Source organism: Melospiza georgiana, chromosome 10 (assembly GCF_028018845.1).
Source record: "Melospiza georgiana isolate bMelGeo1 chromosome 10, bMelGeo1.pri, whole genome shotgun sequence".
Classification (NCBI taxonomy): domain Eukaryota; kingdom Metazoa; phylum Chordata; class Aves; order Passeriformes; family Passerellidae; genus Melospiza; species Melospiza georgiana.
The window spans coordinates 22,576,755-22,600,983 of NC_080439.1; the positions used below are offsets into that span (position 1 = coordinate 22,576,755).

Consider the following 24,229-nt stretch of genomic DNA (forward strand, 5'->3'; position numbering starts at 1 on the left):
CAGGCTCCGCAGGGCACAGCACTGAGCCTGACAGGGTTCAGGGGTTTGGTAAGCGCTCTTAGACACACGGAGCGCCGCTCGAGGTGCGGTGCCAGCACCCGGGGCTGGGTTCCACAGTCCCGGCGGGTCCCGTCCCGCCCGGTGCCTCCCCGGCCCCGAGCCGCCTACAACTCCCACCCTGCTCCGCGCCGCCGACTACACATCCCGGCATCCCACGGGAGCGCCTCGCTCTCGCGAGACTGAGGGGCGCGCTGCGGGGCTGTCGCGAGAGCGGCGGGCCCGGAAGCTCCACGTCGGAGATCGGAGCGAGCCCGGGCGGAGCGGGGCCGGAGCGGGGCCGGGGACAGCGGGCGGCACCTGGGCACACCGGGCGGCACCTGGGCACAGCGCGGCCATGGTGAGCGACACGCAGGGTCCCGAGGAGCGCCTCGCCCCCGCTGCGGGAGGGTGACCATCCCAGCCGGCCCCGGCGAGGCAGCGCAGCCCCGCGATCGGCGGAGCGGGCGCATGAGGGGCCGGGGTCGCGGCGCGGTGCTGCCCGTGCTGTGCTGAGCCGCAGCGAGCGGCTGTCCCGGGGCTCGGGGTGCGTGTCGCACTCAGCCCTCGGAGCGGCCCTTCCCGGCGGTTCCCGGGATAAGCGCGGAGCCGAGCGTAGCTGTGCTTGCCGTGCTGGTGTTTGTAGCAGGAGAGAAGCCAAACTCATCTCCACATCCCGTGTCATAGCTATGGTTCAGGTACTACCTGATAACCAGGTGGTTTTTTTCCTTGCAGTGTCTAATATAGGTAACTGCAGGTTTTATTAATGCGTGTAGTGTTCTTTGGTCAGCCATTATCCGCTGAGTTGTCTGAGATAAAAACAGCGTTAAATGATCTCCAGTGAGTGTCTAAAGGAATCCACAATGCCTCGGATATCTTAGAAAATCACTTTGCTGGACTTCATGCCTTTTAAATATTGTGTGAGTGCTTTGGGACGCTTGGTGTGTTCAGCCTGCAGGAGATTCGGGGAGAGCTCACAGCAATCTCCAGCATCCCCCTAAGGGGAAGCAAGGGGCCAGGAGCAATCTCTGCTCTGTGGCGACAGCTTTACATTGCCAGTGATTAAAGTGGAAGATCAGAGCCTTCTTTGTAAGGGAAAGACTTAAACTTTTCCCTGCTCTCAGTTTTTACCAGACAGTGTTCCGTTCTAAACCATAATTTTGGAATTGTGAATGAAAGTAAGTTTACAGTGGACAAATGTTGCGCTTTATTGTGGTAACTGACTTTTCTTCCTGGTTTGTCAGGAAGAAAAGTCAGTTAGGACTAGTAATCCTATAGATGCAAATAGGTGAAGTAGCAGGAAGATTTATTTTCTAACATTTGGAATTGTGAACGGAAGTAAATTTACAATGGGCAAATGTGCTTTATTGTGGTAACTGAGTTTTCTTCCTGATTTGCCAGGTGAAGTAGCAGGAAGATTTATTTTCTAACATTTGTCTTAGGAGCAAATTCTCTTTGCTTTGCTATCATAGTTTAGGGACATCAGGAGGATGTGCAGTGCATCTTTTTTGGGGTTTTTTGTTTTTTTTTTTCACTCTGCTGGAGGTACTTTTGCAAGAAAATCTTGAGTTTCACAGAATTAAATGAAGCAGCGCCACTGCCGTTGGTGGGGATGTGACGCCTTCCTGCAAAAACAGACACACAGATAGATAGAAAAGAGTGGTAACCTTCTGTGTGCACGGGCAGCAGGCTTGGATCCTTGCATTCTCAGAGTGAACTGCAGCTTTCCCTGCCCCTTTCCCTGTCCCAGTTTGCTGTTGTGTCACCCGGTGCTCCCGTTGTTCCCCCAGCCTCTGCGCCTGGACATCAAGCGGAAGCTGACGGCGCGCTCCGACCGCGTCAAGAGCGTGGACCTGCACCCCACGGAGCCATGGATGCTGGCCAGCCTCTACAACGGCAGTGTCTGTGTGTGGAACCACGAGACACAGGTGAGGGCCTTGCTGGGAAGTGTGCATGACTGTGTAGCTGGTGCTGGAAATGGGATTTGTACAGATTCTTCAGTCACTGCTGTTATAACCGACTGTGCTGCTCTGGCGGAGTGCGAGAGTCACCGTATCAGTAGACAAGGAAGTGACATGTTGGACACTGTTAAGAAAATAGAGCTCATCTCAAAGTTGGTATTTTTTTCCCCAGTGTTATAAACTTAACTGGTTTTATTTTCAGACTCTGGTGAAGAATTTTGAAGTGTGTGACCTGCCTGTGAGAGCTGCCAAGTTCGTGGCGAGGAAGAACTGGGTTGTTACTGGAGCTGTAAGCTGTTTCCTCTTGTGTTTTCCTGTTCAGCTGCACTTTCTCTGGTCAATTTTCATGCCATTACTTTCTGCATCATGTAATAATATCATCTGAATTTGTAGAGGAGAAAGGAATACTGCACTACAGTTTCCCAGAAGTTTTCTCCTTTAAGGAAGCTTAGAAGCTTAAATTTTCATTTCAAAAAAGAGCAGCCTGCTAAGGTGATTGACTCTGCAGGTAATGCCAGGTAGATGGAGTTCAGCTGTTACTGCCAGCTGGAACATACTCAGCACAGAGTTCTGACAGTGCTGCTTTAACTAAGATGAAACTATTGACAATCCTAGGTAAAATGAATTTGAAATTGCTTTCTACTTTTTTTTCTTGGTTATGTTAAAAATAATTTTTAGTTTTGCTCATCACTAGAAAAAAATGCCTGCTTTTATTCAGTGAGTGTACCTTGAGAGGAATAATTGTATTCTGATCTTGGTAACACATTTTTCTCTATGGAATGAATATTTTTTGACTAAATTAAGGTAATGCCTAAATAGTTTTTTTTTCTCAACTTTCATTTCCTAGTCTTCTGCCCTGTACCCAGAGTAAAAATGTGTTTTCATTTCATTACCATATACTGCCATGACTCAGTCACTTGTAAAAATGAAAATTTGCTTTTTTCATTTCATAAATGACTTGAAACAGCAGTAATTTACAGCCCTCTGAATCCAAGTATAATTTATATCATTTGCAAGCAAACTTCCTTAAACATTTTGTTGTCTTCAGTGGTGGAATGTTCTTTCCTAGCTCCCCTGCATTGCATAGAAGATGCACTGCACAAGAGACTTCTTTTCACATGGTTTTTCTCCCTTTCCCAGGATGACATGCAGATCAGAGTTTTTAATTACAACACCCTGGAAAGAGTTCACATGTTTGAGGCTCATTCTGACTACATCCGGTGCATTGCAGTGCACCCCACGCAGCCCTTCATCCTCACGAGCAGTGGTGAGAGTCCTTTGGGGTCTTTTCTTGTTCAGCTCTGCCCAGGCTCCTGTTTTCTGTGGGGTGAGGGCTTGCACCCTCTGGGGAGACTCAGGAGCCCTTGAGCAAGAAGCCAACGTTGCAGTTGTCATTTTGTTGTTTCTTGGTAGATGTGTTTATTTTTTTTTTCATGGTATATCATTTGCACTTAAAATTTAAAATATAATGGCTTGTGTTCTTGTCAGAGAAAAGAGCTTTCTCTCCTAATATCTGCCAGAGGAGACATTTGTGTGTGTGGCAAACTCTCAAATAACAGCTCAAGTTGTGTTTTTAAAAAGATTTCATTGTGGTTTGGAGTAAGTTTTTAGCTGGGAAATCTGACTTGAAAGCAACAGACAGCTTTCATCTCCCTTTGGTACTTCTGAAGGACTAGTAATCCTACAGATTACCAGTAGGTAACTTCATGGTACAGGCTGGAAAAGAGGCACTGCAAATAGATTATTAGCAGTGCCTCCTTTCCAGCCTGTACCACGAACTTCTGGATGATTATGCACTTTAAGGAGGTTGTTATCACCCACTGAAGCTTGGTTCTTTGTGGTTTTTTCCAGATGACATGCTGATCAAGCTCTGGGACTGGGATAAGAAGTGGTCCTGTTCTCAGGTGTTTGAAGGACACACCCATTACGTCATGCAGATTGTCATAAACCCAAAAGACAACAACCAGTTTGCCAGTGCCTCTTTGGATAGGACAATTAAGGTACAGAAGCTGTATTTGGGGTTTTCAGTCATTGTGATTATCAGTGTACACAACCAGTTTGCCAGTGCCTCTTTGGATAGGACAATTAAGGTACAGAAGCTGTATTTGGGGTTTTTAGTCATTGTGATTATCAGTGTACACAAAGCAATAATCCTGGATGGATGATGGGTCATATTCTTAAAAACAGGTGCAATAATAGAATTTTGACTGAACAAAGACCTGGACATTGCTCCAGGCACCTGCTAAGTAATTCAGTAAATTTACCAGATTACCTGTTGTCTCTAACAATTGGAAAGTAGTTCTTTAAACTTTTCTAAGTGCTGTATCTTTAACTGTGCACTAAAAAGAAAAAACAACCCTGGTAAAGGTGTCTCTCTCATTATTTGCATGTCCTTGGCTGTCTGTGCATGGAATTGTTTCCAGTGATGCCTTTGGCCTTCTCATGGTCTCATCTGCAGTGCAGCTGTTATTAAATATCTATGACTACAGATTTTCAGCCACTGAGCAGGGACACCCCCTCACATTTCCTGTACATCATCAGTATATTGGCTGTAAAAAGCCAGCACTGATTTCATATGGCCACAGATGTTGAGATCAGGTGCATAAAAATTTTGATTTGATGTGATAAACATGAGAAAACACTAGTATGTCTACACTTGACTTGCTTCATTTTGTATCCTCATTTAACATGAGATTTGATATTCTTGAGTGTAGCTGGAAAAATTAAAATTCAGGACATGGAGGAAACTCAACTAGTTACTTTTATAAACACATAGTAGTTCTTAAAAACAGTTCTTTATATGGCTTCATGTCCTTAAAAAAAGTGTAAAGCAACCAATTTCAATGTTCAGAGGTATGAGCAGAGAGCATGGGCAATTCAGCATGTTATTTGTGTTTATTGGGGGAAGGACTGTAGTTTGCTGAGCAGTTATTGAGGTTTTTCACCTAAGAAAACAACAGTGTCTTTGGAATTCTGTGTTATTTCTCATTGGACTTGTGAAGTACTTCTGGGCACCTGTTGTGTGTGCCAAGGGTGACCTGGGCACAGCAGGTTGCTGGGTACAAGTGTTTGTGTTTCATTGCTCAGGTGTGGCAGCTTGGATCATCCTCTCCCAACTTCACCTTGGAAGGCCATGAGAAAGGAGTGAACTGCATTGACTATTACAGTGGTGGGGACAAGCCATACCTCATTTCTGGGGCAGATGATCGCCTGGTGAAGATCTGGGACTACCAGGTGTGTGCTCAGCTCTTCAGAAGCCTTTGTGCCACATTTCTTATTCAGTTTCTGTTGTTAGATTTTTTTTTTTCTGTGACAAATTGATTCCCTGCCTTTTAGGCCTCATGTTTGTGGATTAAGCTATTCTTCTTTTTTTTCTTCAATCTTTATAGCTCTTCCCTCCTCCTGTTTCATCCTTTATAGCTTCCCTCACTCCTGTTTCATCCTTTATAGCTTCCCCCATCCTGTTTCATCCTGTGCACAATGGCACAGCCCCATGTGTTGCATGCACACCCATGCAGTGCTTGTACCCCCAAACAGGGCAGGAGTGATGAGGTGCCCTGCTTGAATGCTCCTCAGAAAAGAGAGATCTAATCCAGAGATTCACTTCTGTTGCTGGAGCCTAGAGCTCCTGAGTTCTCTACAAGTGTCTGAATGGCCAGAAGGGTGAGACAGAAGTTGTTTGGTGGTACTTTCTGGTCACTAAAACACTGCCCTGGAGTAAATCCAAGCCCAGAAGTTGAAGCTGGCATTGTTAATTTAAGCATTCAATGCAGTCATGAATACTACACAACAGTGCTTGGGATTTTTGCCACCATGTGCAGCTGGAGACACTGTACATGCTCCAGTCTTAGTTACCCCAAGTAGAGCAGCCTGACTTTCACAACTGTGTGAATGAACATTCTTACCAAAGACCTAAATTAGATCTGTTTTCACCTGTAATGCAATGTTGGGTTATGATTTTTTTTTCACAGTGAACTCAGCTTTCTGTCATGCTTTAATGTGTTGTGCTATGCTGAAAAAGCATATTTTCTAGCCATAAACACATCTGAAAATAGAGGAAAACACTTCTGTCAGGGGAAATACTTTCTTCTGGGCAGGAGGTACAGCTCAATGCAATCATTTTTTAATAGCTTAGTGCTGTTGTTTGAACACCTTGCAAATGTAAGAAATTTAGAGAATTTTCAGATCTATTTTGGATTTGGAGGAGATATTTTTAAGAAATAAGGGTTAAAATGTGGCATTGTGTTCTCTCTTGCTTTCAGAATAAAACTTGTGTCCAGACACTGGAAGGCCACGCTCAGAACGTGTCGTGTGTCAGCTTCCATCCGGAGCTGCCCATCATCATCACCGGCTCTGAAGATGGTAACTTTGCATTTTGTGGTGTAGAAAGGACAGGAAAAGCACTGAGGGCAGAGCTCTTGTGGTGCTGTGGCTGCACCCCTGAGCTGAAGGGATGCATGGCTGTGTTTTTCCCCAGGCACGGTGCGGATCTGGCACTCCAGCACTTACCGCCTGGAGAGCACCCTGAACTACGGCATGGAGAGGGTGTGGTGTGTGGCCAGCCTCAGGGGCTCCAACAACGTGGCTCTGGGCTATGATGAGGGCAGCATCATTGTTAAGGTACAGTTAATGCTGTGGAGTGAGAAACTGTGATTCATCCTGTCCTGTCTGCACAACAACTGGTTTCTGATTCTGGAATAATACGTAAAATGCTGACATTTTGGCATTTTAATTGGCATTTTTCCGTAGAGATTGGCTATTTCACTTGATATTTACAACTGAAAAGAAAATCAACAGTGTATTTTTTCCATAGCCTCACTGTTCTAATCTTGTTGTTGTATTTCTAAAGTCCCATATTGTCTCAATCATATTTCTAAAGTCTCATACCTTCTCGGTGATACTTCTTGGGGGCAGTTCTTCACAGCTCTGACTTCTTCTCCTGCTTGTTGTCAGCTCAACTGCACTGGCCAAGCCCAGCCCCTTTTATCCCAGTTATCTTCACTAGCTACAGCTGCAGCCTATCAAAAACAACCAGGGCTTATCAGGGCAAGGCCTATATACAGATATTCAATATACAATACAGATATTTTACTAAGACTCCTACTATACCTCACCTCTTACTTACTTTCTAGCTTGGTCGTGAAGAACCTGCCATGTCCATGGATGCAAATGGAAAAATTATTTGGGCTAAACATTCTGAAGTCCAGCAGGCTAACTTGAAAGCAATGGGAGATGCTGAAATCAAAGATGGAGAGAGGCTGCCACTGGCTGTGAAGGATATGGGCAGCTGTGAAATCTATCCTCAGACAATCCAGCACAACCCTAATGGACGGTAACACATTCCTTCGTCTCTTCTCTTGAACTGGTTGAGGATTTTTAGTTAACAGGCTCAAAAAAAAGGGATCCAGAGTCCAAGAGGTGCTCAGTGGAGACCAGAAGGAGCATGACTCAGAAGGAAATAGAGTTCCATGACATTTTAGGCATATATAAAGCTCATGCTCTGTGTTTCAGTGATTACCTTGGGCAGAGAACCTTTACCTTTACAGATAATCTGCCTTCTTGCTGCTGCCTGTTGACCTGGACACAGATATCTGACAAGTGCCTCTCTCTCCTGCCCCAGGTTTGTGGTGGTGTGTGGTGATGGTGAGTACATCATCTACACAGCCATGGCTCTGAGGAACAAGAGTTTTGGTTCTGCACAGGAGTTTGTGTGGGCACATGACTCCTCAGAGTAAGTCTTGCAAGTTTTTTCCTTTGTATTACATTTGCAGCTGCTATTTTAGTTTAGTTTTCAGGCCATGAAACATGCATGTAAAATGAACTTTCAGTAGTTGTCCTGCTTGAAAAGTTTGGGTTTTTAGCACTCTGCTGGTTTTAGAAGATAAGTCAAATGCAGTTGTTTTGTAGCAGCTTATAGTTTAATAATTTACTACTTTGGAAACAAAATAATTGTTTTGTTTATTTACAATTTAATCTCTATTTAGGTATGCAATCAGGGAGAGCAACAGTGTTGTAAAGATATTTAAAAATTTCAAAGAGAAGAAGTCGTTCAAGCCTGATTTTGGAGCAGAAGGTAAATACTTTACAAATAGATATGCTGGTATGGTTTTTGTACAATGTGGATTTCTTCCACCTTTATTTTCTTGTAGGTATCTATGGTGGCTTTCTCTTGGGAGTCAGGTCTGTCAATGGCCTGGCATTCTATGACTGGGAGAACACAGAGCTGATTCGCAGGATTGAAATCCAGCCCAAACATGTGAGTTTCTGCATGGCACTGAAGATATTTACCTGTCTGATTTACTGATTTATATTTCTTTTTTACTAAACTGGTTTTCTTGCATGAATCAAAGCTGTCAATAGTAAAATAATAATTTAAGTTTATCTCAGTCATGTAGCAGAAAGGACAGAAAAATTCCTGTATGTGTTGACTTCTCAGTCCTACAGCTTCTGGACTTGGGGTGTTTAACCCTTAATTCCCACATCATCCTTCTTAGCCTGGGGTGTGTAACACTGCCACTGTTGATTCTGCTCTCACAGATTTTCTGGTCTGACTCGGGTGAGCTCGTGTGCATTGCTACAGAAGAGTCATTCTTCATTCTCAAGTACCTGTCAGAAAAAGTGGCAGCAGCCCAGGAAACACATGAAGGTGTCACTGAAGATGGAATTGAAGATGCCTTTGAGGTACCTTCTATTTAAAAAGTGGAATGAGATTAGAGATGGTAGAAGCAAGAGAGTGCAGCAAACTTAGTCCTTAACATAGTCCAATTTAAATGTTAGTTTCCAGGCCATTTTTACTATCACATTGTGCACCTGCCTGAGGAACACTTAATAATTTTTTTGGGATTCATGAGGAGTGTATCCCTGTCTGAATCCCAGCATAACAGATCTTGATGCCAACATTTCTCTCCATCTGTTCATTATTGTCAGAGAGTTATAGAGATATTTTTTAAAACACACTTTTGGGTCATTGATTAATTTTTTTTTCTACAAATTTCAAGTTTTGAAATGTTACTCAAGTTTGAGAAGTGAAAAAACCTCATGTAGTGAACCAGAATTTCAGAAAGAAAGCTACCTTTGATTGTCTTGCTTAATGCTTAGTTTGGTGCTTGTTTCCTAGATTTATAATTGGCTTAGTTAAGAATTAGGGTAGCATGCATGTAGAATGAAATTATAATTTATGTACTTCTAATCTAGATCTAAACTTATATTTGCAACTTGTCCAGATTAAAGTATAGAATGTGGAATTATATTTTAAATAGCAGTAGTCTTTCTGCTACCTAGAAGTACCTTTTAATGTATCTAATTACCCAAAATTTGCTTTGCAGGTTCTTGGTGAGATCCAGGAGATTGTGAAAACAGGTCTGTGGGTTGGTGACTGCTTTATTTACACCAGTTCTGTGAACAGACTCAATTACTACGTTGGAGGAGAGATTGTCACCATTGCCCACCTGGACAGGTGAGTTGCTGCTTCAGTTCAAGTGCTCAAGGTTCTCTCAGTGAAGGGGGTTCAAGGTGCCCCCCTGGCAGGGGTGGGAACAAGTGGGGTGTTGTGAGGCAGCAGTGCAGTCCTGAGGGATCAAAGTGTTCATCCAGGAAAAGCAGAGTGTTTGATAGGAGTATTCTTGCTACCATAAGAGCTACTGGAATAGTTTTGTACACTGTTAGTGTGGATCTGTTGAAGCTGACATTTTGTTTTGTTTGTTTTGTTCCAGAACAATGTATCTCCTGGGCTATATCCCCAAGGACAACAGGCTGTATTTGGGTGATAAAGAGCTGAACATTGTTAGTTACTCTCTGCTGGTCTCAGTGCTCGAATATCAAACTGCTGTCATGAGGAGGGATTTCGGCATGGCTGACAAAGTTCTTCCCACAATCCCAAAAGAACAGAGAACCAGGGTTGCACATTTTCTTGAAAAACAGGCAAGAAAACTACTTCTTAGTTATCCAACTAAATAAATAAATAATTTTATTCACATTCTTAATGGAGTTTGCTAAGCAAAACCCACTGAGAATTAACTCTTGTTAATTATCCTGTTTGTTTGAGAACACTGTAACCTTCTGTTCAGAGTGCTTTTGTTAAAGTATTTGGGATTACGATTGACCTGACAGGTCCCAGCTTCACTGTCACATTTTTATTTTAGGGCTTCAAACAACAAGCTCTTGCAGTATCTACAGACCCAGAGCATCGTTTTGAACTTGCTCTTCAACTTGGAGAATTAAAAATAGCCTATCAGCTTGCAGTGGAAGCAGAGGTAATGATATAAATTTGGATGATTCATCCTGGATTCTGAGTATTAGGGGGAGTCTGAGAGGCCCTGTAAGAAAAGGCAGTGGTATGTGGGGATGCAATACAACTCCAACTCCTTTGGTGAAGTTCTGCTGCCTGTAATTCAAAGGAATCTAAGCTGTGGGATAGGGACAAAGAACAGTGTCTGCTCAGAAAGCCACTGGAACTCCTGGAGAATACAAAACTTGAGCCCAGAACCAAGCCTTAATCTCCAGTACTTAACAGTGAGAGAAGGAAGACAGGGCTGAAGGCTTCAGACCTTTGTTCCAGCCTTGGTAAACTTAGACTGCTGCACTAAAAAAACTGATTTGTCCCATCATTATTATGCAGAGAGTTGATCTCCTTGTTCCTGCTGTAAAATAATCCAGTTATTTAGAAGGAATGTTAACTTAGTTAGACACAGATGCCTTTCAGCGTTCTGAGGGTTAACTTGGGAGCTTTAAGAGATCGTTATAGTTAAACTTCCAGAGTTATGCCTGCTTCTCCCCTCCATGTTTACTGAGAAGCTGTTTATTTTATGTAATGTTAGAGCTAGGTAGGGATCTCTGGGCATTCAGTGTGCCATGCTGGGAAGCTGCAGTAATTACAGTACCTCAATGGGAGGACAAATGTAGTCATGGGATACAGCACCTTCACAAGTCAACTCCTATTTTCATACTGAGTGCTCTGAAAACCTTTAAATGCTGTTCAGAAATGTGAGTGATTTGGTTTTTTTCTTTCCCTCCCTCTCCCCTTTCTGTACAATCAGTCAGAACAGAAGTGGAAGCAGCTTGCAGAGCTTGCCATCAGTAAATGCCAGTTTGGCTTAGCCCAGGAGTGTCTCCACCATGCCCAGGACTATGGAGGGCTGCTGCTCCTGGCCACAGCTTCAGGAAATGCCAGCATGGTGAACAAGTTGGCAGAAGGTGCTGAGAAGGATGGCAAGAATAATGTGGCATTTATGAGCTACTTCCTGCAGGGAAAGTAAGTAGCAAATGAGCTTCTGATTGTTCTGTTCTGCTGTCTCAAGTGCAGAGACCCTCAGGTTCCTCAAGTGGTGAACTTCAGCTAATTGAAAACTTCATGGAGAAAGATGAGCATAGGTCCTTCTCAGAAAAGCTCATTCTATAAAGTCTGAAATGAAAGCACCTTAAATGAATGAAATAGAATAAAAAGCTGTTCTAATACAAAAATTTGTCTTTATTAAGTTTACTGGTTCAAACCATATTTTGAAATCTTTTTAGGCTTGATTCATGTTTGGAACTGCTGATCAAAACCGGGCGTCTCCCTGAGGCTGCTTTCCTTGCACGGACGTATTTGCCAAGCCAAGTTTCAAGGTAATTTCTGAGCATGTGCAGAGCATGAGCTGTGTTGTCTGAATGAGCTGTCTCTAACAAATGTGGTTTGCATCCCCAGGGTGGTTAAACTCTGGAGGGAGAACCTCTCCAAAGTCAATCAGAAGGCTGCTGAGTCCCTTGCTGATCCCACAGAATACGAAAATCTTTTCCCTGGATTGAAGGAAGCTTTTGTTGCTGAAGAGTATGTAAAGCAAAGTCTTGCTGAGTTGAGGCCAGCCAGGGAATACCCCCTTGTCACTGTAAGTAGAAGGTTTTACTGTCTCTACAAGAGTAACATTTGGTGCTGTGTAAAATCAGCTCTAAGCAACTCAGTGCAACACTTAAATGTGTCTGGGGTTCTTTTTCCTTTTAGCCAAATGAAGAAAGAAACTTACTTGAAGAAGCAAAAGGATTTGAGCCCTCTGGAATAATGCCATCTCAGGTCAGTCAGTGATGAGTCTAAGGGAGAACTTTGCTATCTTACAGTAACTTCTACCCTGGAGAATATTTCACCAGTAATGGACAAATTGTTGCTTTTATTACCTTGATTGTAAGTGCTGCAGTTGGCTTCATGTTCTTTTGCCTCAGATTCTTTTTCATCTACATCTGCACTTACTAACAGCTTCTTGGCTGTGAAATGATTTGTGTGCTTCCTTATCTTGGGTCACCCTGTGTAGTGTGAGTACTTCTAGACTCTTTCCATTGAATTCATCCTACAGAAAAGTAACTCCAGTTGCATTTACAAACACTGCCTCAGCTGCAGCTGGTTTTCTAAAGCTCAGTAGCTGGAAATGGAAACTCTTGCCTATTACAGCAATGACAAATGCTCTGTGTTCTTTGTTGGTGTGCTCCATGGGTGTGGAATAACAGTGCTCCATAACTAACTGGCCAGGAATCCTACTCGTGTATTTGAACATAGATTCTAGTCAATGTCTGAAGTAACAAACTGATTTTTTTACCACCTCAGTTGTCCAGTTCTTATGCAGAAAATAGGACAAGTATAAGTGGTAAGCATAGATATTGAAACAAATTTAAAGCTTTTCAGAGTCTTTTAGGAGAAAATGACAACTTCTAATTTTGCTCAAGTCAAATACACTTTACATTTGTATGTGAAAATCATAATGTGAGGGTTTCTTAAAGGCAGTGATACTGGCACAACTCTTTGAGGCTATAAACATCCAAAATCAAAACTGCACTGGAAACTGAAGGAGAAACAGAAAAGCTACAGCTCTCCATTGTCTGTAAGTTTTTCCTCATAGGAGGTGCACTACAGAGCATCAGGGACATCCCTGACAGAGCAGAGAGGTTTGGTTACTCTCAAGCCTCTGTAGTGACTCTTTGCCTCTTGTGCATCAAAAGAAATACTATTAAAGCAAAATCAAACTTGTCTGCTCGTTTGTTAAAGATGATTAACAAACTGTCTGGGCTACCTATGGAAACAAATGGAAAGAACTGAGAACTAGCTTGCCATAGAAGCTGAAATCAAGACCTGAGTGTATCTTTGCATTCAGCTCATGTTCTCATAGAAGCCCTAAACCCCAGCTGTCTCTTACAGCAGAGGCTGAATATGGGACATTTTGTAAGAGATAGATTAATTCTATAATTAAGTACAGTTAATTGAATAGTACCATTGCTTCAGTAATAGTACTGACTGATGAATTATCTTAATATAAAGTTTATGCAGCAGTGAAGCAAGAAGAAAGTGTTAAACCATTATAGGATTTGGAACCCTTAGCTCAGCAACTCCTAAAATTTCCTGTCAGTCTCAACTAACTTAGTCTCTCCTGCTGAGGATGTTGAAAATCACTAGCAGCACTTCAGTGTTTAAAATGAATTGATAATTTCTGAAGGTTCTCATTTTATCAGTTCCATTGATATACTGGGAAGGGAAATAGTCTCCAGTGGAGTGAGGACTAGAATATTTTCTGACAGTGAAGATCTGGCTCAAGAGTAACTGAGGGAAGCTGAAAGAACCACTGGGCAAGGGGCATTAGGTCTGCTGTTGTTTACCTGCTTTTGTTGAAAGAATTTAAATTGAAAAAAAAAAAAAAACTAAAGGAATTTCTTTGCCATTAGAAGAAGGCTGAAGAACCAGTTCCCTCTCCTAAACAAGAAGTGATGAAGACAGTTGTGCAGAATTCTGATAACCTTCCAGCAAGAGATCAAAAGGTACCCAAACAGTTTGATGAGGTGAAGTATAAGCACTGAATTCATTTTACACTAAGACTTCAAGGAGTGTGACTCAAGCAGCTGCACACGTGACAGTGGCAGTCCCAGAGCAGTGTTCAGAGCCCTGCACACAGTAACAGACCAGTGCAGCAGGCAGGGGACAGAGGGAGCTCAAACCCTGCTGCTCCCATGGTAAAAAGCTGCACTGGTGGAAGAGGCTTCCTCACCAGCAGGCAGCTGCTCTGCAGCCTCCTTTAGCATTGTGTTCCTCATGAGGCCTTGGCTGGGCTTTGCAGAGTGCAGGTCCATCCCACAAGCTGCAGCACATGTAACCATAGTGGAATCCTCCTCATCCAGTCTTTTCTCTCCCTAGACACTGCTGGACTTGGAAGATGACTTAGATAACTTGGATCTGGAGGATATTGATACCACAGATATCAATCTGGATGAAGAGATCTTAGATGAGTGAACATCCTTTTTTAGGTGACCAAATCAGGAAATAATTTGGTCAAAACCCAGAGGAATGAAGTTCTGTGGACTATGTGCTCCAAGTTATTTTGATTTTTGTATCACAAGTGGACCATGTACATGTAGAAGGAAGTATACAGTAGCAACTGTACAAAGAGAATCAGCTTCCAGTAAGTTGAAATTTGAGATGTAAACCTGCTCCAGAACCTACTAAAATTTTCATTTATCAAGCTGTTCAATAAATCCTTTTAAAATTTCTGCTCCCTCATTTCTCCATTTACTACTAGTATTTACTAAGAATACTCAAATTCTTAAGAATAACCCAGCTTCCATAGTGTACATTCCAAATCTGTGAATCAGGAACACAGTAGCTGAAAAATGGGATTTTATTTTAACTTGACTTTTGTCAGCACCTCCACGGAGGTCTGTGGTTATGTTTTCACTGTGCTGCCATCTAGCACTGGTAACCATCAGTATCAGCTCAGTTACTCTTTCAGACACCACTTGTAGCTAAAAGCTCCAACAGAGCAGTGATACAGCTTAAGGGTTAGAAGGGGTGTTTGTTACACCCTTTCCTAAATGAAGCTGTCCAGACCCTGCACTTACCTCAGTAAGTAAAATGAATTGTGGGCAAATCCTTAGATTCAAGATGCAACAATAAAAAAATTGAACTCAGGGTACAGTGTCAGTGAAAACAAGTCATGAGGGCTGCTCTAAGTTCACTTATAGAACTTCTCAAAATAAACTGCTGTAGTGATGCACATGTATTTCAGTAAAGAAAATACATTCTACAGCAGTAATTTTCAAATATTTATTGTGGAATCCTGTACAGAAAATGTTTATAAACAGACTTAAAACTTTTGATGAGCTGAGGTTTACTTCATGAAGCTGAAGAAGTTGCCATTGCTTCTTCATAAGCCTGCAGGGCCAGCTGGATGTAACCTTCTCTCTGGGATTCAGTTTTCACAAATACCTGCAGCCATGGCAGGAGAGAGGTTAATGTAACAGCAGAGTTAACCATGCCAGTGGCAGATCAGTCACAACTGCAGTCCTGGTGCAGCTGTAGGTACAGAGTTTAACAAAAACCCCAGCCTGGCATGTACAACAGTTCTGTTAAGTATCTGCTTCCTAAGGTAAGGAGAAATGTAACTGCTCACTGGGTTCTGCTGGTTAAAAGCTCTCTTGTGCAGGTTATGTAGAAGCAGAAAAGCTTACCTTGATCAGATCAACTCCTTGAAGTTTCTGTTCTTTAGCTTCCTTTGCTGACTGACATTCAGGGTGAAGCATATGATACAGGGTAATTAAACTTGTAGCATCATCCAGCCTAAACAAATAAAGGCTCATTTAGCAATTCCTCTCTCAGAGCACTTGCAGAGTGTATTTTGTGATGTGCTTTGCACAGCACAGGCTGTCAAACTGCTGCCACCACTGAGTATCCAGTCCCTGGAATACACAAGCAAGTACCTACATCTATCCCTCCTGGCCTGCTTAGCAGTAATACAGCTGACATCCCTCTGAAAATAGAATTAATTACCAATAATGAGTGTTTAGTGGAACTTTCTGACTGCAATGACCAGTGTATTTTACAGAAGTAGCATTAGAAATCCTGTAACACAGAGCTCTCAGCTGAGTTTAAAACTACTGAAGTGTGTGGCAGGAAAACACATTCAAACTCTGCTTGTTAAATGGGCCAGATACGTGGATTTTCCTTTTACCAATTCGATTCTAAACCAGGAACCTTCCTGATTTCTCCATGTGCTCAGGTTAAAAAGCAAGATCTGACCACTGAAACAGCAGAAAATAAATGCCACTATCACTGCAACCTGGAGTTCTGATGGTACACATTTCTAATTTCTCCCAGCTCTAGTGGCATTTTGAACTATTGAATATTGTTCACTTCAGGGAAGTTTGAATAAATTTAGCACCATGTTTTATAGAAATTCACCCATTTAAAATTAAACCTTATCTACATATTCCTAAGCTACTTAGGAGTTGCTCTAAAACCCAGAGTGTATCAACTTTATAAGGCAAAACTGAACTCAGTATGGAAATGCCAGGCTTTAAGATCAGAAATGCTCAGAGCTGGAAGTGTTCTGACAATTACATGGGAAAAAATAAAAACCCAAAAATAAAAACCCAAAAAACACAGGAGGTTAATTTCTGCAGAAACCTACATATACACCCTACAACATCATGGACTGTTACTGGTGCTCCTGTACAGCTAACAGTACCTACACAGCTGGCCTAAAATGTCAGGCAAATGAGAACTTTCCTACATCTGACACAAATCCTGTTTTTATTGCCAAACAACAGTACTTTTCTAAGGCAAGGCAGCATTACCAAGTGGCAGGCTGTACTCACAGGTCTCTGTTGATCATGTCTATGAGTAATCCATCTGCCTTCTTCCTGTTGAGCAGGTACCACACCATGCCCCCGAAGTGCCTGGTGGAGCGCAGCAGGTCGTACTTGCCGCGTTTCTCGATGTCCTCGTAGGTGCGGTGGTGAACCTGCGCACACACACACACACATGAGCTTGTTCATGGCAGAACTGCAGCCTGCTGACAGCTTTCTCCCTGTACCTGAGTTTTTAATGTTTTTCATTTCCCTAATGTTGGAAAGGGACCTGGGGGTGCTGGTTGACAGTCGACTGAATATGAGCCAGCAGTGTGCCCAGGTAGCCAAGAGGGCCAATGGCATCCTGGCCAGTATCAGGAACGGTGTGGCCAGCAGGAGCAGGGAGGTCATTCTTCCCCTGTACTCAGCACTGGTGAGGCCTCACCTGGAGTATTGTATCCAGTTCTGGGCCCCTCACTTTAGGAGGGACGTCGAGTTTCTTGAGCGTGTCCAGAGGAGAGCAACGAGACTGGTGAGGGGCTTGGAACACAAGCCATACGAAGAACGACTGAGGGAGCTGGGGTTGCTCAGCCTGGAGAAAAGGAGACTCAGGGGCGACCTCATCACTCTCTACAACTTCCTGAAGGGTGCCTGTGGTGAGCTGGGGGTCGGCCTCTCCTGAAGGGTGCCTGTGGTGAGCTGGGGTCGGCCTCTCCTGAAGGGTGCCTGTGGTGAGCTGGGGTCGGCCTCTCCTGAAGGGTGCCTGTGCTCAGCTGGGGTCAGTCTCTCCTGAAGGGTGCCTGTGCTGAGCTGGGGTCGGTCTCTTTCTCCGGGCAACAACGGATAGAACAAGAGGACACAGTCTCAAGCTGCGTCAAGCGAGATGTAAGTTAGAATTAAGAAGGAAATATTTCACAGAAAGAGTGGTCAGATACTGGAATCATTTACCCAGTGAGGTGGTGGAGTCATCATCCCTTGAAGAATTCAAAAAAAGACTGGATGTGGCACTTGCTGCCATGATCTAGTTGAAGTGTTAGAACATGGGCTGGACTTCATGATCTTATAGGTCTCTTCCAGTCTTGAACTTCTGTGATTCTGTGAACTCAGCACATCCCTTTGGATGTCCAGAGCTGCCGAGAACCTCATCAGGGGCTCAGAGACCCTGGCATGCTGCCCAGAACACCTGGGGATTTGATTGTGACCCTTGGAGCAAGTTACCAGCTTTGTATGAGGACGTGAAAGTCACACAGGTTTGAATGGTGTAATAATAAAATATGCACAGGGTGAAAATGTAGATTTTAAGACTTTTGGTATGGGGGTTATGAAGACAAGATGGAGGAATCAGGGCATGTCTAGTCCTTCTTCTGTCTTCTTGTTCTCAATTTTCTGCAGTAATGTTGGCACTTCGGGATTGGTTTAGAGCAGAAGCTCACTGTCTAACACAGGTGATAGGTATTGGGAATTAAGTGTAAATATGTTATATGTAGTTTGTAGTATAAAAGGACAACACAGAGTGCCTGTGGCTGCCCTGCTGAGCAGATCTCGGCTGGGCAGAAAGAAAATTTTATAGATAAGAATTAATAAACAACCTCAAGACCTAAAAGGGAAGAGTCCAGACTCGTTCTTCAGTTGTGCAGGCCAAAGCAGAGACACCCTGCACATCTCAGGGCAGCAAATATCAACAGCAACTCAAGACCCTAAGGTGCAGGGGTAAGCCCTATGCTGAACCATACACCTGTTATAATTCAGGGCAATGCCAGGCTAGCCCAGTCCTTGGTACTCAGGCATAGACATCCTTATGGTAAAAGGAAGCTAAATCCTGTCTCTCTTGAATTTTTGGGGACATAGGGACATAAGCTCTGCACCTTCACTGCACTGCTGTCAAGCTGCATCTATTATTTCAGGAGAAAAATCCTAGAGCAAAGAGCTGTGAAATTTTTCTTAGGAAAAAAAGTTACTTGAAAAATCTAATTTAATTAAGCCTATTATTAAGGCTGATACAAATTACAGTTTCTCAAATCACTGAGAACATTACAGTGTGACTGTGTTCACAGGGGTCTGAGGATGAGGGAAGAGACAAGGATCTGACTATGTTTCAGAAGGCTGATTTATTATTTTATGATATATATTACATTAAAACTATACTAAGAGAATAGAAGAAAGGATTTCATCAGAAGGCTGGCTAAGAATAGAAAAAAAAAGAATGATAACAGAGGCTTGTGGCTCAGACTCTCTGTCCGAGCCAGCTGACTGTGACTGGCCATTAATTAGCAACAACCACATGAGACCAACCACAGATGCACCTGTTGCATCCCACAGCAGCATTATTTACATTTTGTTCTTGAGGCCTCTCAGCTTCTCAAGAGGAAAAATCCTCAAGAAAGGATTTTTCATAAAAGATGTCTGTGACATTACAGTTTAAAGGGAAGTAAATGTTTTAAAAGCAAGTCTAGACTTACATTTACCAGCAGCTATAGCTACTAATTTTATTCTGCTAGAACTACATTTTAGTAGCTGGTCACTGTGCACAAAATAATACTTTGTGCACAGTGCTGTTTCTCAAAATGCATTTTGTGAGCTCCCAAGCCAGCAGTCAGTGTGACTTCAGCAGCAAAATTCTGCTCAGAGCCCCTGACAAGTGTTACCATCAATTCTGCTTTGATACCAAAAGCACCTGAATAAAGACTATTTTTGTATGTGCAGTATCCTTCTAGGCTGGTAAAAATTACTTGTGCAAAATCCTGTTTTACTGTTCTGCAGAAAAATAAACCCCAAAACTCATCACAAGGATAGTCTATGTGGGAGAAATTAGAGCACATATGACCAACACCTCTACTCCCAGATAAATATTATGTTTACAAAACAAACCTTACAATTCTTCACTAGGATTTTTTTTTTTTTTTTGCTAGAAAAATGGAAAGTGAACTCACTCTGATATAGTCAGGTGAATCTGGCTCAAACTGAGCAATGCACATGTTCAGGACATCTTCGTGACGGTCTTGCTGAAATACAGTCTGAAACAAGAGTTTAGATTCAGGGGTAGGTCATGTAATCCCACCATCCCAACTCTCCAAAATCAAAACAGCAGCCACAGCTCTGTTCTGGACAACACAGTGAGTAACCCCTTCATCAAAAGACAACATGGACAATTGTTTCTAGTATGACACAGTACTTAACACCTATCCAGGATTTGCTGGGCCCTAACCTGGAACTTTGTTTCAAGTATTTCAACCAAGTTACAATGAAAGGCAATTGGTCCAAACAGAATTCAAGCACTGAACACACCCATGCAGAATGGCTTATTCCGAGTTACCCTGCCCAGAGAGCAGAGTTTCACTATCAGACTGCCATGAAATAAAAGTGCTCAGTTTCAAAGGCAAGAAGAGCTTACCCCAAGGTTCTCATCCTTGAATAATGTTGGGGGAATCACCCTGCGCCCTTCCTTTGGGAAGAATATCTGGATCATCCTGTCTCGCTCCTCCCAGGTGGCTTTGCGTAGCACCCCGTTCGGTTCTCTGACTACAATGAAACGTTCCTGCAAATGAGGTAAAAACCAAACATTGTCCAAAGCCTTCTCTCATCATAAAAACCCCTCATTTGTCAAAGTCCTTCTGCTCCTAAAGTCACACCAGTTTCTAGCTGACTGTGGCCATATGCCAGATTCATCTCTGCCTTACTACCTGCTGGATAAGTGCTGCTTTTGCACCTCGGTTTTACTGTCTGACAACTGTGCATGTGCCAACACTGAAAGCCATGGCTCTGGGAAGTTTAGAGATAACATGATTCACACCCAGAGAGGGAGTTAGCCTGATTTTATCTTTTAATAACACCTACAAAATTAGGAATGCAAGTGTTGTGCACTTTTGTACCTTTTTTCAAGAGGTAGGCTAGAATCAAGTAAGAGCAAGCGCAAGGCAAAAAATAAAACAAATTAAACAACATACTCAGATCTGTTCACAAGCATAACTACTTTAGGGTGGCAAATGGGAAGGTTTGTTGGACAGGAAAGTTTTCAGTATGGTTGTTGGGAGTTGGGTTTTTCTTTCCTTGTTACTTGTGGAACTTTTTCCCCACTGAGTTGGTAAGAAGCACTGATGGCTGGGTGCTTGAGGCAGCGAGGAGGGGGAACTCCTCTGGTTTTTGGGAGTTTTCTTTCGGGGGGACAGAGATCCCGTGCCAACAGAGGCAGGTAATGGACAGGGCTGGGGAGGGCGGCCAGGCTGTGCCTCACTGCGGGGACAATTCACCGGCACTGCTGGAGCTCAGCCCTGAGGGAGCGAGCACCGGCTGCTCCAGGGCCCGGGAACCCCGAACCGGGATTGCTCTGGGAACCCCGAACCTGAGTGCTCTCTGGGAGCCCCGAACCTGAGTGCTCTCTGGGAACCCCGAACCCGAGTGCTCTCTGGGAACCCTGAACCTGGACTGCTCTGGGAACCCCGAACCTGGACTGCTCTGGGAGCCCCGAACCTGGATTGCTCTGGGAACCCCGAACCTGGATTGCTCTGGGAGCCCTGAACCTGAGTGCTCTCTGGGAACCCCGAACCCGAGTGCTCTCTGGGAACCCCGAACCCGAGTGCTCTCTGGGAACCCCGAACCTGGATTGCTCTGGGAACCCCGAACCTGGATTGCTCTGGGAACCCCGAACCTGGACTGCTCTGGGAACCCCGAACCTGGATTGCTCTGGGAACCCTGAACCCGAGTGCTCTCTGGGAACCCCGAACCCCGAGTGCTCTCTGGGAACCCCGAACCGGGATTGCTCTGGGAGCCCTGAACCGGGATTGCTCTGGGAACCCCGAACCCGAGTGCTCTCTGGGAACCCCGAGTGCTCTCTGGGAACCCTGAACCTGGATTGCTCTGGGAACCCCAAACCTGGATTGCTCTGGGAACCCCGAACCCCGAGTGCTCTCTGGGAACCCCAAACCTGGATTGCTCTGGGCACCCCAAACCCCGAGTGCTCTCTGGGAACCCCGAGTGCTCTCTGGGAATACCGAACCTCGAGTGCTCTCTGGGAATGCTGAACCCCGAGTGCTCTCTGGGAATGCTGAACCTCGAGTGCTCTCTGGGAATGCTGAACCCCGAGTGCTCTCTGGGAATGCTGAACCCCGAGTGCTCTCTGGGAATGCTGAACCCCGAGTGCTCTCTGGGAACCCCAAGTGCTCTCTGGGAACCCCGAACCCCGAGTGCTCTCTGGGAATCCCAAACAGGATCTCATTCGTCATTTCCACAGCTCTTTCCAAACCTCTTCCAGATCTTTGCAAGCGTGGAGTAGTTCCATCTTACAAAGGAATCCAATCCTACAAAAACCTTCTAGGAGCATGGAAGAACTCAGCGCTCCTAGCACCTGCTTATAAAATAATTAACCACCTACCACACAGCCTTCCCATGCCTGCTTTTGAGTAGCAGAATGTAATTTATGATTATCAGTTAGAAGCAGGTATTTAGAAATACATTTTTCTCTACTGCCTTGTACAGACTGACTCCTCAGCCCTTCTTCAAACTGACCCATCTACATCTGCATTAAAGCTTATTTTGAGAACAAATTAATAATGTTGATCACATTACTTACACGATGTGGAATGGAGAGGCTTAAATCTGTAAACACATATTTTGCAGTTTCAGTTCCTTCAAGGATTTTGTCTTCTGCTAAGACATCATCAATTGGCTCTCGTTCATTCAAAACAGGGGGCATGATTAGTTTTGTTTTAGCTTCCTCAATGGCTTTTCTTGTGGCCTTGTAGGGGGGAAAAAAGTAGTTTAATTTTACAACTAAAAATATCATCCCATTGGAAAGATAATATACAATTTGGGGACAAATATTTTCAGTTAGACAAGCTTGGTTTTTTTCTTCTGCAGTTGAGAAAAAAGGAGACACCAATTCCACCTCTAGGTAGGTGAATTTCATGTAAACAATTTACCACTACTAAAACCTGGATAAAATGCTGGAGGAAGTTACAAAACTACAACGGACAAACTATTGCAAACACCAAGTTTATTTCAGGTGTTTTTCCATTGTAAATTTCCCCCAAAACACAAACTGCAACAGTTTGTATATAGCTTTAATTGTGACTACAGCAGAACTGGCATAAGTCAAGCCCTTTGTCATCCTAAATGAAGTCAGACAAGAAGAGAGAGGGAAAAAAGTAGTCAAAGGAGTCCCAGGGCTATAACTTAAATATCAGATGAAGGTATTTGACAGAGTTAGGAAGAAAAGAAACAAGAATGTTTTCAAACGCAGCAGTAAGGAAGGCAGAAATACGGCTATTACAGGTATTTTGCTAAAATCAACACTTACTTCCGAAGGAAGCAGAGCAGCCTACCTCTTCCAGCTGAGCTTCGGTCATCAGCTTGTAGTGGGGCGGCTTGAGGCCCTTCTTCTCAGGCCGGAACACCTTGTGCAGGTCGAGTCCCGTCATTTTGTACAGCAGACTCTGAACCGCTTCGTCCGTGAAGGCGGGCTTGGGCTGGGCGGCCTTTCCCTCTGTAGGAGAGGGCATACGCTGTTAGCCGGGGGCTGAGGGGACAGCCACGGTCACCGAGGGGACACCCCCTGCCCTCACGGCTCCTCCCGGCCCCACACCCGCCCCGACCCGCATCCCTCCCCAGGGGACCGCAGCCCACACCAACACGCGGGGCGGCCGGACCCCGAGGCCGGGGCAGCCGGGAGCGCTCTGAGGGATGCCCCGGTCCCCTCGCGTACCGCCCGCAGCCGCCGCCAGCGCCCGCCGCGCGGGGAGCGCCCAGAGCGGCCGCAGCCGCGCCGGGAGCGCCGCCGTGCCCCGCGCCGCCAGCGCCGCCATCTTCAATCCCGCCCCTTCCCGCCCCGCGGCGCGCCGGGAAATGGAGTCACGGAGCCGCGGTGCAGCCCGAGCGGGACCAGTGAGCCCGACCCTGCGGGACCAGTGAGCCCGACTCCTCCTGGCCCTGCACAGCAGTCGTATCCTGTGCTAAGAGTCAGGTCGTGTGCGAGGAGTCGCACCCTGTGCCTGAAAGCGTTGTCCAAATGCTTCTTGAACTCAGACAGGCTTGGTGCTGTGACCACGGCCGCCCAGCCACTCTGGGTGCAAAACCTTCTCGTGACATCCAACCTAAACCTCCCCTAATACATCTTCAGGCCGTTCTCTCGGGTCCTGTCACTGGTCGCCAGGGAGCAGAAATCAGTGCTTGCCCCTCCGTTTCCCCTCATGAGGAAGATGTAGACTGTTATGAGGTCTCCTGAGTCTCCTCCCGGCGTGAGGGAAACACGCGGTCCCCCGGCACTGTCCCGGAGGCAAAGGGCAAGAACGTTGCTGCTCCAAGCGCTCCCAGCGCGTTTGTGCCATTAAAGCGCTGCGAGGGCCTGGTGAGGGCGGGGAGCTCATTCTGCGGATGTAGCACAAGTCCGGCAGGAGCACGGGGCGCCCGGCTCCCTCAGCCGCCCCGGGCACGGGGCAGGGCTGCCGGCTCCCTTCCTCAGCACGGGGTGCCCGGCTCCCTCATCCACCCTGGGCACGGAGCAGGGCTGCCGGCTCCCTTCCTCAGCACGGGGTGCCCGGCTCCCTCATCCACCCCGGGCACGGAGCAGGGCTGCCGGCTCCCTTCCTCAGCACGGAGTGCCCGGCTCCCTCAGCCGCCCAGGACACAGAGCAGGGCTGCGGGGTGCCCGGCTCCCTCAGCTGCCC

At 45.0% G+C, this 24,229-nt stretch overlaps 2 protein-coding genes across 4 annotated transcripts; one reads left to right on the plus strand and one right to left on the minus strand.

The window, feature by feature from the left end:
• The first annotated feature begins 282 nt into the window (after positions 1 to 282).
• Positions 283 to 14,501, plus strand: COPB2 (COPI coat complex subunit beta 2). 3 transcript variants are annotated; one of them, XM_058031015.1, is made up of 22 exons: positions 283 to 397; positions 1,827 to 1,964; positions 2,200 to 2,286; positions 3,138 to 3,264; positions 3,849 to 3,997; positions 5,085 to 5,231; positions 6,260 to 6,359; positions 6,475 to 6,617; positions 7,130 to 7,329; positions 7,618 to 7,728; positions 7,982 to 8,070; positions 8,147 to 8,253; positions 8,535 to 8,678; positions 9,323 to 9,453; positions 9,710 to 9,917; positions 10,139 to 10,249; positions 11,033 to 11,247; positions 11,508 to 11,600; positions 11,680 to 11,860; positions 11,974 to 12,042; positions 13,677 to 13,769; positions 14,143 to 14,501. In XM_058031015.1, the coding sequence occupies exons 1-22, from the start codon at positions 395 to 397 to the stop codon at positions 14,236 to 14,238; spliced, it is 2,742 nt and encodes a 913-aa protein (XP_057886998.1). In that variant the 5' UTR covers positions 283 to 394; the 3' UTR covers positions 14,239 to 14,501. The 3 variants fall into 3 exon arrangements, with proteins under 3 accessions (XP_057886998.1, XP_057887000.1, XP_057887001.1); XM_058031017.1 differs by having other exon boundaries at positions 13,680 to 13,769; XM_058031018.1 differs by lacking the exon at positions 13,677 to 13,769.
• Positions 14,502 to 15,034: 533 nt separating this feature from the next.
• Positions 15,035 to 23,368, minus strand: MRPS22 (mitochondrial ribosomal protein S22). Its single transcript, XM_058031019.1, has 8 exons — positions 23,269 to 23,368; positions 22,889 to 23,049; positions 22,138 to 22,302; positions 19,963 to 20,106; positions 19,502 to 19,585; positions 16,599 to 16,744; positions 15,453 to 15,561; positions 15,035 to 15,210 (listed from the first exon to the last, which is right to left on the minus strand). The coding sequence occupies exons 1-8, from the start codon at positions 23,366 to 23,368 to the stop codon at positions 15,118 to 15,120; spliced, it is 1,002 nt and encodes a 333-aa protein (XP_057887002.1). The 3' UTR covers positions 15,035 to 15,117.
• Between the last annotated feature and the right edge of the window lie 861 nt (positions 23,369 to 24,229).